Here is a 13,217-nt window from a genome sequence, read left to right as displayed (position 1 = left end):
AGCCACCTTATCTTCCTCTGCCTCAGCTTTCAACTTAGGTTATGAGATCTTTGAGGTCAGAACTCATTGTACCTGTATTCAAATAATACCACTTTGATCAAGATTTGGAAACATACAATAAAGATTCAAGAATCATGAAGTTACTGCTAGTGTAAGCTTTCCCAAAGTCTATTTAGCACACTCACTTAGATATGTAACTGTCTATTTCAGCGGGGTTATTAAGCTTTTCCATCAGCTGCACTATGGGGCTCATAATCAAAATTTAAACCCATCTAAAAGCCCGCCCATATGCAGCATCTTTCCTCCCCTCTCACCCATCCCCTTGTGTAGCATCTTTTTACCCTCCCTCCCATCCCCCTATGCAGCAGAACCCCACCGACCTTCCCACAGAGAGACTGACATACCTCTGCTTCGAGGACTTCTAAAGCAACGGCAACGGTCTGAACAGTGATACGGCAGAGGGAAGGCCCCGGCGGGGAAGCTCGCGAAACAGCCCATTCAGGGCACTGCTGCCACTGCTGGTTTTGGAGGCCTCGAAGCGGAGGTATGTCAGTCTCAAGGTGGGAGGGTCAGTAGGGTTCTGCTGCACAGAAGGATGGGAGGGAGGGATAGAAAGAAGCTGCAGAGGGAAAGCCCAGCCCCAGTGGGAAAGACCACAGAGCAACTCGTTCAGAGCGCTGCCGCCACTGCTCTTTTTGGAGGTCTCAGAGCGGAGGTGGGGGGAGGGGTCACTGAATTGACAAGTCCAATTTTTTTATTGAATCGGGTAGCACTAGTGTCAGGGATGGAGTCAGGGAGTGTCAGGGACATTCGGGAGGGGCTTTGGGGCTCGATCTTAAATAGGGCTTATTTGTGGTGCTATTATTTAAAAATTATGCTAGGGCTTATTGTTAGAATAGGTCTTATTTTCGGGGAAACACGGTAGATCCAGCTTTTCAGGATATCCACAATAAATAAGCATGATATTAATTTGCATAAATGAGGTCCCCAAGGGATGCTAATTTGTCTCATTTATATTCAAGTCAAACGGGAAAAACTATATGATGGCCTCCTAGCCACACAAGCAGCAAAACTCGACAACCAAATCTCCAATCTACTAATTATGACAAAACACTTAGAAAAGAAGTAAAGACTCTACTTTTCAAGAAATTCCTGCCAACGACTTAATACCGCTAGTTCCTTCCCACTCCCAATTCCCCAAAGCAACCTCATCCTCTCTTTATCTCCTCTAGAAATTACCAGATATCTTCTTCTTGTAATACGTTTTTTGCAATTCTTTTGCAATCCGCCTTGAACCACATGGCATTGGCGGAATAGAAATCTCTAATGTAATGTAATGTAATATTGTTTTGCTTTTTTTTTTTTTTTAATCTTTAATCATTTTTAAAACTGACAATAAGTGTAACATTTATTACAATAATTTTATACTTTAACATCACTTAATATAGCATCAAATTCTAATTTGTATCAAATATCCCCCCTCCCTTATACCCAACAATTATTCCTAAGCAAAAGAAATCATAAAATATTCCACCCCACCCCACCCTGGATGTTTATGAACAAAAGAGAAAAAATTAATATTTATTCTATGCATTAATTTCAATCTTTACAGTATCTTCTTAACGGCTCCCAAATAACCTGAAATTTCTTAAAATATCCCTGTTGCATGGCAATTATCCTTTCCATTTTAAATATGTGACACAAAGAGTTTCACCAAAAACTATAATTCAGCCTATATTTTTCCAATTATTTGTAATCTGTTGTATGGCAACCCCTGTCATAATGAATACAAGCTTATTATTATTAGGATATTTGGCTCTTAGCCCTCATTGGCATGCCAAACAATATAGTGTCATAGGATAATGCCACCGGATTATCTAACAAACTATTTATTTGACCCCCATATTGATTTCTGGACAATAGAATAATAAATGATCTAATGTCCCAGCTTCAAGATGACAGTGCCAGCTTCTATTTGATTTAGTGCTATCTAACTTCTGTAAACGAACCAGGGTCCAAAATGCTCTATGTAACAGAAAAAACCAAGTTTGTCTCATAGATGCAGACATTGTACATCTCATTCTCCAAGACCAAATGCGTGGCCATTGAATATTCTAATATTCCAACTGATTGTAGATCACCAGGCCAGGTTTAGTAAACCTTTGTGCCCAGAGCTGGGGGAGGGGAACTGGGGATTGAAGACCCACAGATCAGCAAAACAATGGCTGGTTTTGGAGGAGGAGGAGGACTGAACTGCTCTATGCTTTGAGATGCAAAGGAGCTCCTCTGTGTGAGAGTTTGGTAATGTAATAATCATTGTAAATCTAATCAAGAGGCTAGAGGGGGCTGTGTGCAACAAGGCACAGGATGTCAGCCCCATATGCTCTGGTGATGCGCAGGGAAAAGTGTAGGAGAAAAGGGAATAGGACTTGAATACTGCTTTTTTTGTGCTTACATCTTCAAAGCGGTTTACATATATACAGGCATTTATTTCATACCTGGGGCAATAGAGGATTATGTGACGTGCCCAGGGTCACAAGGATTGATCCCACAACTTCAGGGTGTGGAGGCAGCAGCTCTACCACTAGGCCACGGCTCACCTCACGGGGGGGGGGGGGGGGGGGGGGGGGGAAGGGGGTCAGCCAATCAGGGGAGGGGGATGAAAGCCCAGAAGGGAAAGGATCTGCCACTTGGCAAAGTACACTCCAGGGGTGGGGGGGGGGAGGGACTGTGAGCTTCCCACCCTACCAGCCCTTTGCTCTGTAATGTTGATCGCATGGTGCAGTGATGGAAACACGCCTAGATACCAACACTTCAAAGTGATTTGGAGTGCCAAACATAATGCAAGATGCCTATGCTGTACACAACGAAGACCCTTGTTCAATATTGGGATGCTCAGTGCCCCCAGATTGCTCCCGTGAAAACAAAAAAGTCTTAAGAACTTTGTGTGAAGTTGTTGAGGTAACAAAGGAGCGTGCTGTAGCGGGGAGGATGCTAGCACGGTTTGATAAAAGGAGCCCAAAGTTTAATAAAATGTTAAGTATATTTAGTGTAATTGAATACAGTTTCTTTGAAATACGTTTTTTTTTATACCAAATATTTAATTTTTGTGTAAAAGGATGATACTAAATCGATTATTTCAGAAACATGAATGGGCACCTTCTGTAACTATGGACTGAAAAGTCAAATTGTAGAATTCTTTAATTATCCTATGTTCTACATCAGGGGTGTCAAAGTCTCTCCTCAAGGGCCGCAATCCAGTCGGGTTTTCAGGATTTCCCCAATGAATATGCATGAAAGCAGTGCATGCCAACAGATCTCATGCGTATTCATTGGGGAAATCCTGAAAACCCAACTGGATTCTGGCCCTCGAGTATTGGAGTTGCCCATGTCTGCTCTAGGGAAATTTATTTTCATAGTTCTCTCCTCATCCCCGTTTCTTTTTATGTTGCCCTAAAACAGGGGTGTCAAAGTCCCTCCTTGAGGGCCGCAATCCAGTCGGGTTTTCAGGATTTTCCCAATGAATATGCATGAAATCTATTTGCACGCACCACTTTCATTGTATGCTAATAGAACTCATGCATATTCATTGGGGAAATCCTGAAAACCCAAATGGATTGCAGCCCTCGAAGAGGGACTTTGACACCCCTGTCCTACATGTTTAAAATTCAAGGCTTATCAACTGGAGTAGCACAGCACCTGCAAGTTCAACTGGTGGGGTGTGGTGGGCCTTGAAAATGAGTACAACTATTATCAGGTCTCTCACTTCAAAGGCCGAGGGCAGCGGTTCCTAGGCACTGCCGGCGGCCGACCCGAAATCCTTCCTTCCAATGCTTTCAGGCAGAATGCATCAGAAGGAAGGCTTCCCAGTCAGTTGCTGGCGGGAGAAGGTAAAATGCGGATTTCAACCGCACATCCTTAAAAATCTGCTTACCTAATTTTTGACAGCTACAGTCTGTGATTTCAGTTTATCTCTGACAGACCTCAATGCACCCCCCCCCCCAAAAAAAAACACAAACCCTATGGATCCCATTTACTACATGGATGCTCACCTTATCCCCCCTTCTAGGGACACAGCTATAGATCTGGGAGAGGGAATCCCCTAGGGCCACAGAAATTTCAGTGTTCCAGCCAGGCAACCTCCCTTGGGACTTGGTAAAATGAGGATCATAAGAATAGCCTTACTGGGTCAGACCAATGGTCCATCAAGTGGCCAATCCAGGTCACCAGTACCTGGCCAAAACCCAAGGTGCAGCAATATTCCATGCTACCGATACAGGGCAAGCAGTGGCTTCCCCTGTGTCTTTCTCAGTAAGACTATGGACTTTTCCTCCAGGAACTTGACTAAACCTTTCTTAAAAACAGCTATGCTATCCTCTCTTACCACGGACCTTGCAGATGACTACCACATGATCTTAAAAAGAAAGCGGCCGTGGTATGGAATCCTTGTTTTTAACTCCCGCAGACCACACAGATTCCGCTCACCCCATGCATCCTCATCTTAACCCCTTCAGCAGGAAGTTAAAACAAGGATCTGCAGAGTGAGCAAGATTTGTGAGGTCTGTGGAAGCTAAAAAACGAGGATCCCTGGGGACCCCCACCACAGCCACTTTCTTTGTAAGGTCATGTGCTTTTAATTCCATAGGGTCCGCATTTTAACTTCTACCCTTGCTGGTTTCTTTCTGTTTGTGGTTGGGATTGCTGGTGCTGAATATTGCATGAATTTCCTGTGGTCTCATCCTTGCTCTCCCTTTTGCTGTGCCCAGCTTTTCTGTGTCCCAAATGCCCTCTACCTGGGGGTCCCACAGATCCCGCACGGCTTTAAAAAGAAAGCGGCCATAGCGTGGGGTCGCTTTAACTCCCACAGACCCCCGAGGTAAGCAGATTTTTAAAGACATGAGGTCCGCGTTTTACCCTCTCCTGTTGATGGCAGCATCTAAGAACAGTTGCCCGTGTCTTTTGGGCAGCAAGCAAGTGCAGCTGCACTAAATTATTGAAGGCAGAAAGTGGTAGTATTTGGACCTCTTAGAGCACACTGGGTGGGTAGGTGGGTCACCATTAGGCTGGTACACTCCCGCAGACACAGGAGCCAGCTCTGTAGGTGCTTGAGCATCCCCAATATTGAACAAACTCTAAGACTGTGCCCAGGGAGGGGTTTAGCACCCTCAAATCATTTTTTGAAAGTTGGCTGCTATTCACGCCGGGGCTACTTCCATCCTGTGAGATGAAGGCGCCTAGGGGGCCAGTACGATTTCTCATCCACTCCATGCGGTTGCTAAACCATTGGGGGGGGGGTCAAGGGTACAACCCCCTATGTACTAAAGAAATCATCAGCCATTATTTTAATTCCTTAACATGCTAAACTTGGACCTGCCTCTAAACAGGCCCAACCAGCCACCGAGGGGAATTCTAAGCAAATCTGGTGTCAAATGTTATCAGGAAGCACCGAAAGCAATTCGATACTATGAAGCAGGTAGGGGGGAAGTGAGGGCGCGGTGCAACAAAGTTTCCGACAGCGCGCTGGCAGAGAGGCCGCCAGAGCAGTCCCGAGGGAGTCACCGGGCAGGGCAGCGGTTCCGAGGGACCCCCCACCTCCCCTCCCCCCACTTCCCCTCCCCCCACTGACCTCTCCGAACTGCAGCGCGGACACGATGAGGAGCAGCATGCCGCCGAAGCACAGGTACAGGCCGTGTCGGTGCGACAGGCACGTGTAGGTCTGTCTCTGCAGCAGCTTCAGCGCCGAGGTCAGCACCATGGCACGCCGGGCATGTCCTTGCCTCCCCCGCCGCCGGGCTCGGGCTCCTGGGGGCCGCGGCGCGAGCCGATCACGGGACCCCGACCGGCGCTGAGGCCCTGCCCCCCCGCTTCCGCCCGACACGGCGTCGCCGGAGCCGGAGATGGCTGGGCTGCGGCTTGCCGGATCGGGGCGTGGCCGCGCCCGGCAGTCGCCCTCTTGGCAAACAGCGCGAGACTAGTGCCCTTTGGATGTCTGGGAGAGCACTGGGTGGGTCGCCATTAGGCTCGTGTACTGAACAGCTCTATGATTGTGCCCAGGGAGGGGTCATTTCTGCCCATCGTGAGTTTCAATGTTCCCATATATACATTCATACAAACATATCATAATAACAACAGCAAGTTCCAGATAAAAATGATGCACCCATCTTGCAGTTAAAAGTTGGACTTGTTTGTTCCTTTCAGCAGCTGCCTAGTCTAGTGGTCTTCATTAATTTTCTAATGAGACGAAGGAGAGCCGCCGAATGGCTTCCTATATGCTGACCAGTGTGTCTCAATGATATCAATCTCACCACAACCCACCTTCAGACTTCATTGGGATGTACCCTCAATGGTTGTCAGCATTTCCAAATGCATTCCTTTTTGTCTATTGATAATTGCCTTGTCTTTCAATCATGCACTGCTTTCTGTCCTCAGCCTGGGTAGAGAGGCAGGAAAAAAAGGATAATGAGGGCCACCAAAGAGGTCTCTGGGGGCTGCCATTGACCCCCGGCCTTACATTGAAGAACAGTGGTCTAGTCATTTCTTATGGCTGGCTGTGTTCCAGACTCATCTCCCTCTGCCATCTGGTCCAAGCAGGGCAACCCTGACCTTGGCATCATGGTTCAGGGAGGCTCTCAATCAGGGCCTTAGGCCCCTCCCCATGCATCACATGATGCACTGGGGCAAGGCCTAAGACCACGTTGCATCCCTCCTGCTCCCAACTTTTAAAGGAAAGGGAGGGGGCATCATCCAGGTCCGGTGGCAGGAGGGAGTGGGCATCACTGAGCGCTTGAGTCTGGGAGTTTGCATACAAATGATTTGCACCTCCGTGAATCTGGGCCTAAGAACTTACAGTCAAGATGAAGAATGTTCTGTCAAGTAGTGTCCCTCAGTGCTCCCCTCTGTCCCCGTCTCTGTTTAATCTTTTTTAAATTCGATAAGGTTTTGTTTGGATAGTTATGGACCTCTAAAGGTTTCTAGCACTAGAGGTTTTTAGCGTGAGCCAGCAAAGTAAATGCTTCAACGCTCATAGAATTCCTCTTACCTCACCAACCTACAACCCTAAAAACCTCCAGTGCAGCTTAATAAAAGGGGGAGGGGTCTGTTGTTCTTTATTTAATTAAAGCTGATGTCATTACAATGCTTTTAGGGCTCCTTTTACTAAGCCACGTTAGGTCATTAACGCACGGAATAGCGTGCGCTAAATTGCCGCACGCGCTAGACGCTAATGCCAGCATTGAACTGGTGTTAGTTCTAGCCATGTAGCGTGGGTTTAGTGCACGCTAAAATGCGTGCGCTAAAAATGCTAACACAGCTTAGTAAAAGGAGCCCTTAGTCCCATTGATTCTACTCAAATTGAAAAGTCTAAAATTATCAACTGCATTCAAGTCTTAGAAACATGGATGGCTGAGTTGAAATTAAAGCTAAATACCAATAAAGCATTTTTTGTTTGGGGAGGGAGGGGGCTTACATCAATGCAGGTACTGTTCTTAAATCCATCATTATTAGCAACGTGGAATATGTTTACTCACCTGTGATTAGAATTCTTGGTGTTTTATTAGATATCACACTTTCATTAGCTCCTCAAATTAATTAACTTATTTCTAACCCATCCTCCAACCAACTTATCAGCCTTTAACTGTGACAGGTGCGTTTCTTGTAAAAAAAATAAATATCCACTTCCTGTTGTTTCAAAAAATTTACTGATGCATGTAAGTGCTGTTTTTTAAATAACTTATATGAATTCTTGTATGCGCTGTTTTTAGATTGAAAATGAATAAAGATATATTAAAAAATTAACTTATTTCTAAATCTTTTCTGATGCTATGTAAATTTGCATTTTACATGTAAATTTTTCCATGCTGAACAGTTTAGGTTATTGGTGCAGGCCTTAATATTAACTCAGCTAGAATATTGTAATTCAGTTTACGTGGGGTGCTCAAATTCTCAACTGCAGAAAGCGTCATTCTATACAGAATACAGTTGTTCATTTGATCTTTTTTTTGAAGAAATCAGATAGAGTTTCCAACTATTGTATACAGTGTCTTTGGCTTCCCATAGAGCAGTGGTTCTCAACCCTGTCCTGGGGACCCCCCAGCCAGTCGGGTTTTCAAGATATCCTTAATGAATATGCATGAGAGAGATTTGCATATAATGGAAGTGACAGGTATGCAAATCTCTTCTCATGCATATTCAAAACCTTTAGCACAGTGTTCTTCAACCGCTGGTCTGTGGACTGGTGCAGGTCCGCAGAAATTTTCTGCCAATCCATAGGGCCGACACATCCATCAGGCAGAAGACAGTGTTCTTCAGCCGCCAGTCCACCGTGCAATCAACGTGGCGTCTTCAGGCCAGCTCCCTGAGTGCTGCAGTGCACATAGCCGTGGGAAAAGGCTCCTACGCGTGTCCTGCGCCTGAACCGGAAGCCTTCTCTCTGACGTTGCAATGTCAGAGGGAAGGCTTCCAGATGAGGCACGGGATGTGTGCAAGGAGTCGCTGCCCACAGCTTTGTGCATTGCAGCACTCAGGGAGCCGGCCCAAAGATAACACCGGGGGCAGGCCAGAAGGCAGGGAACATGGAGGGAGATAGACAACAGCGGAGGGGGAATGCTTTTATTTTTTAATTTAGTGATTGATTTACATCTGCTGTCTGTTCAGGAAGAAATGCAGTCTTGCATCTTAGGATTTGTTTGTAAATATTAGTACTTTTAGTTTTTGGTCCTGCATTTGCATGGGGTTATCTGTTTTCTGGTAGGAATGAATGTTGAAAAGCATACAGTGAGCTTTGTGTATTTTAATTTTGTTAATACGATTATATTGTGTGTGTATATATGAAAAATTAATGGAAAAAATTGTGTTACAATTAGTACTATTATGGGGGGCGGGGTCTGGGGCAGAGATTGGGTGGAGATGGGCACGACTTAGGGGTCCTTTTATCAAGCTGCAATAGGGGTTTAACGTGCGTAATACTGCGTGTTAAACCGCCTGCCACGCTAGCTGCTAACGTCTGCATTTCTAGCCGGCCGCAGGGGTTAGCGCGTGATGAAATGTCCGACGCACTAACCCCGCTAGCGTGGCTTGATAAAAGGACCCCTTAGCCCAGTTTGCTGGTCCACAAAATAATTATTTTATTTCCGCCGGTCCATAGGTGTCAAAAGGTTGAAGAACACTGCTCTACTATTTTATCAAGAACACTGGCTTGATAAAAGGAGCCATTTATTACTTAACAGTAGTTCATCTTAATGTCATACTAGAACAATTCTGTTAATTTGTACAGTTTTTGAATTAATATTAAGTTTAAAAAAAAAATTATTTATTTATTCAATTTTCAATACATTTTACAAGGAAATAAACTTCTTGCTACAGAAATACAGCAGGCATAAATGTTAACTTCACATTTCAATTTCACAAAAATAAAAAATATTTTACACTTCCTTAGACCACTTTTTTTTAAAGTGAAGGAGTTAAGGCAAGAAGAAATAAGAAGTTAAATTTACCAAAGAAGAAGAAACATGAAAGGCTATAGCACCATCTGCTTATCATTTAAATCCGTCAAGCAACAGTAATTTTCTTTAGCTCCAGAAATGACTTCAGCTGCTCCTGCTGAAAAAACACATACTTAACTTGGGCGTACTTTATAATGCACTTATCCTTAGGATATAATGGACGCATTAGCATATGCTAATTTTTAGTGCAAGCTAAAACGGCTAGCACGCCTTAGTATAAGGACCTCATAGCGCTAAATACTATAGTGCGCTAACCACGCACTAAACGCTAATACATGCATGCTAGTCTGTGGACGCGTTAGAGGTTAGCATGCACTAAAATGCTTAGCGCACCTTAGTATAACAGGGAGGAGGGTAAGTCTCTTGTCTCATTGGCAAAAATTGTTTCCTTCTTTCCTGGGTAGTTATGACTATGTCCAAATATGCCCATGCCTTTTTACCATGAAACAGCTCCTTTGAGAAACGAAAATACTGCTTCATAAAAGCATGTAGGTCTTGTTGAAAGACGAAGGATATCAAAAGTGTTGTTCTCACAGAGGAATCTGATTATAAACTCTTCTAAAATGGCAGATATATTTTTCAAATCCAATTGTAGCAATTGAACATTTTCTCCCTTCCAATATTTGTTTATCTGGGCGTAATTCCAGGTCAGTTCCTCTTTATGTTGTGAACAGCTTGGAACTTTTTAAGGTGGCAGTGGTCTATAAGACACTGTTATTATTATTTCTTTTTTTAGTTCAATTTGTTTATTCATTTTAATGAAAACTATTATATCAAATCAGGTGAAAGTGGGTAATAAATAATGATAATTAGACTAACTCCACTCTTTCTAACTGAGAGCACTATCCCCCACGGAAGAAAAAGCCTCAGGTTTTAATAGGCAGAGCATAGACTTTCAGTTCCCTACGACAGTCAGGTTAGTTGTTTCAGTCCTGCACCGACATATTTTGTGGCACTACACATCCCCTACGGATGATGTGGAAGGTGGAGGTTTGAGCGTCTATGCTCTGCCTATTAAAACCTGAGGCTTTTTCTTCCGTGGGGATAGTGCTCTCAGTTAGAAAGAGTGGAGTTAGTCTAATTATCATTATTTATTCATTTTAACAGATACAAGCGTGATTTACAAAGGTTTACATGCATGAACAATGAACAGAGATGTCCCATTATGGGGCGATTACACGGTTTGAAGATATATGTCAATTGGGTTGCCATATATCTATTACACGGTGACGGGACAAAAGCGGGCTGGACAAATGGGCACCGACAAATTGGAGTGGACAACTGAGCGCAAGACATCAGCGCACCGCACAAAAACCTTATTTTAAAGGGCTCCAACGAGGGTGTGTGTGTGGGGGGGGAATCCCCTCCATTTTACTGAATACTTATCGCGCTGCCATGTTGGGGGGTGTGGGGGGGTGTAACCCCCCACATTATACAGAAAACTTAACTTTTCCCCTAAAAAACAGGGAAAAAGTTAAATTTCCTCTATAATGGGGGGTTACAAACCACCAAAACCACCCCAATGGCAGCGCGAACAGTATTTAGTAAACTGGGGGGTGGGGGGGTTCCCTCCCACACACCCACGTCGGAGCCCTTTAAAATAAGGTTTTTGTGCGGCACGCTGATGTCTTGCGCTCAGTTGTCCACTCCAATTTGTCGGTGCCCGTTTGTCCGGCGCGCTTATGACTGTGAGCCCTATTACACATTTACATGCTCATTGGGTAATAGCAGCTCATCATACAATGCTTATTCCCTTGGGAAGAAATTTATCCTAAATGAGGGGTCCTTTTGCTAAGGCACGCTAGCCGACTGATGAAAACACCACCCCAGTAAGGGCACGAAAACAGCTAAAAGAAGTGCTTTGGGTGTTTGAGGTCTGGCATAAAAAATTCAAAAAGAGCGACGCGATTGATAAAAGGTATGGGAAACCTTTTATACGCTGAAAGATTGGAGAATCTGGGGCTCTTTTCCCTGGAAAAGCGGAGGTTTAGAGGGGACATGATAGAGACTTACAAGATCATGAAGGGCATAGAGAAAGTGGAGAGGGACAGATTCTTCAAACTTTCGTTAAATACAAGAACGAGAGGGCATTCGGAAAAATTAAGAGGGGGATAGATTCAGAACCAATGCTAGGAAGGGATAGAAGGGTATACCTAGAGGATTACTATACAGGTCCTGGACCTGATGGGCCGCCACGTGAGCGGACTGCTGGGCACGATGGACCCCTGGTCTGACCCAGCAGAGGCACTGCTTATGTTCTTATGTTCACTTAATGTTAGTTTTGTCCTCAACTACTTTGTATTTGCTATGATTAATCACATTATAATTCACTTTGAACCAAACCATGTCTAACTGGATAATAAGTAACCCCGCCCCCTCCTTTTACAAAACCGTGATAGCTGGCCAGCCTGCACTAAAAACTGCTATTTCGGTTTTGTAAAAGGGGAGGGGGTAATTTAAAGTAATTATTTCCCTTCAGGAGATCCACATGCAATCCCTTGCGCCCTGTCACCCGCACTCTCAGTGCTAGGAGTCCAGGAATGCGGGGACAAGATTTTGGGGCCTTTGTAAGCTGCGAGAGGCTGCCCCAAGAGTTGTCAGAATACTGGCTTAACTTAAAGGAAAAAATCAGAACAAAAATCTGGACTGGATTTATTGTATTCCACAGCAAAACAAGGCAAATAAACTTTGTTCCAGTTTCTTCAGATCAATCCAACAGTTCCCAAAAGTAAACTTAATGTTCATTCAAGATAGTCCAAAGAAAAATACCAAAACCTCAGTCCCTCTGAGTTTTATCTTTAGAGTTCTTTGCTTCAATCAGCAACAACACAAACAGTCCTTATCCATTCCAAGGAAAAAAAATAATGAACAAAATTTGGCTCAAAAAGCAAAGTGTAACTGCACTGCACTACTTTAGCAGATAGTAATGCTGGCCAGGTGGTGGTGCTCCACGTGTTGACATGCGCTACATGAAGAGCCCTCTATCCCACCTCGAACGTGGGGCTAATTCCCCCCACCACACTGGTAAAACATCCACCAGAAAAATACAAGACAATTTAGTGTCCTTCAAGTAAAATGGAATTATGATACCTTTAGTCAGGCAGGGTGGCAATTGCCTTGGAGACGCCGATATCCATGGCTTGATCATCCCAGGTTGCTTCACCTTCCAATTCCATGTCTTGCAGACTGTCTGAGCACTCAGGAGACAGCACAGTTTCACTTTCCTCAATCTCCATACTTTCAGCCCATTGAGGATCCTGGCAAACTCTTAGCCCTGAGCTAGCCTGAGGGAGCTGTGTTTGAACCTCATCTCCTGCTCTCCAGCCCTGCTTCTCCCTCTCTAACCGTTCAGACCTTCGGTTAAGGAGCCTACAGCCCCGCCCAGCCTCCCCAGCTGAAGTGCATTTCCGGTTTGCAGCCGTGGGAAGAGATGGGGGAGGGGAAGTCTGAACTTCTACCCCCAAGCTCCCTCTGCTGGATTTGGAAGAAATGTCAGGCAGAAGGTTACTTTGGGGTTTAACTTGAGTGGCTGGGAAATTACCTGTTCTAACCTGGGGGTTTAGATCAGGGTCAACCCTAGCAGACATACTCCGCATATCACATACCCCCCCCCTTAAATGACTGCTAGGGGTGGGCCTATGCTTGGGAGTATCTTCCTCTCCGATTCGAGAGAGAGCGTCCGCGTTAATATGTAACCGCCCTGGCCTATGTAAGGTC

The 13,217-nt window shown here is 44.8% G+C and overlaps 1 protein-coding gene across 5 annotated transcripts in view; it reads right to left on the bottom strand.

Annotated features, from left to right (window-relative positions):
- The window catches only part of GNPTAB (N-acetylglucosamine-1-phosphate transferase subunits alpha and beta), a 145,446-nt gene extending 139,391 nt beyond the window's left edge, over positions 1-6,055 (bottom strand). For 3 of the 5 annotated variants that reach the window (XR_004540199.1, XR_004540200.1, XR_004540201.1), the window contains exon 1: positions 5,627-6,055. Coding sequence is in view for 2 of the 5 variants with exons in the window: in XM_033953309.1 (XP_033809200.1) it covers positions 5,627-5,755 (129 nt within the window). In the remaining 3 variants the exon portion in view is untranslated. The remainder of the gene's footprint in view (positions 1-5,626) is intronic. The other 2 variants (XM_033953309.1, XM_033953310.1) reach the window with 2 other exon arrangements.
- Positions 6,056-13,217: the final 7,162 nt, after the last annotated feature.

The sequence above is a fragment of the Geotrypetes seraphini genome, chromosome 7, assembly GCF_902459505.1.
Source record: "Geotrypetes seraphini chromosome 7, aGeoSer1.1, whole genome shotgun sequence".
Lineage (NCBI taxonomy): Eukaryota > Metazoa > Chordata > Amphibia > Gymnophiona > Dermophiidae > Geotrypetes > Geotrypetes seraphini.
Note: the sequence above shows the minus strand (reverse complement) of the source record. Positions and strands in the feature narration are given on the sequence as shown.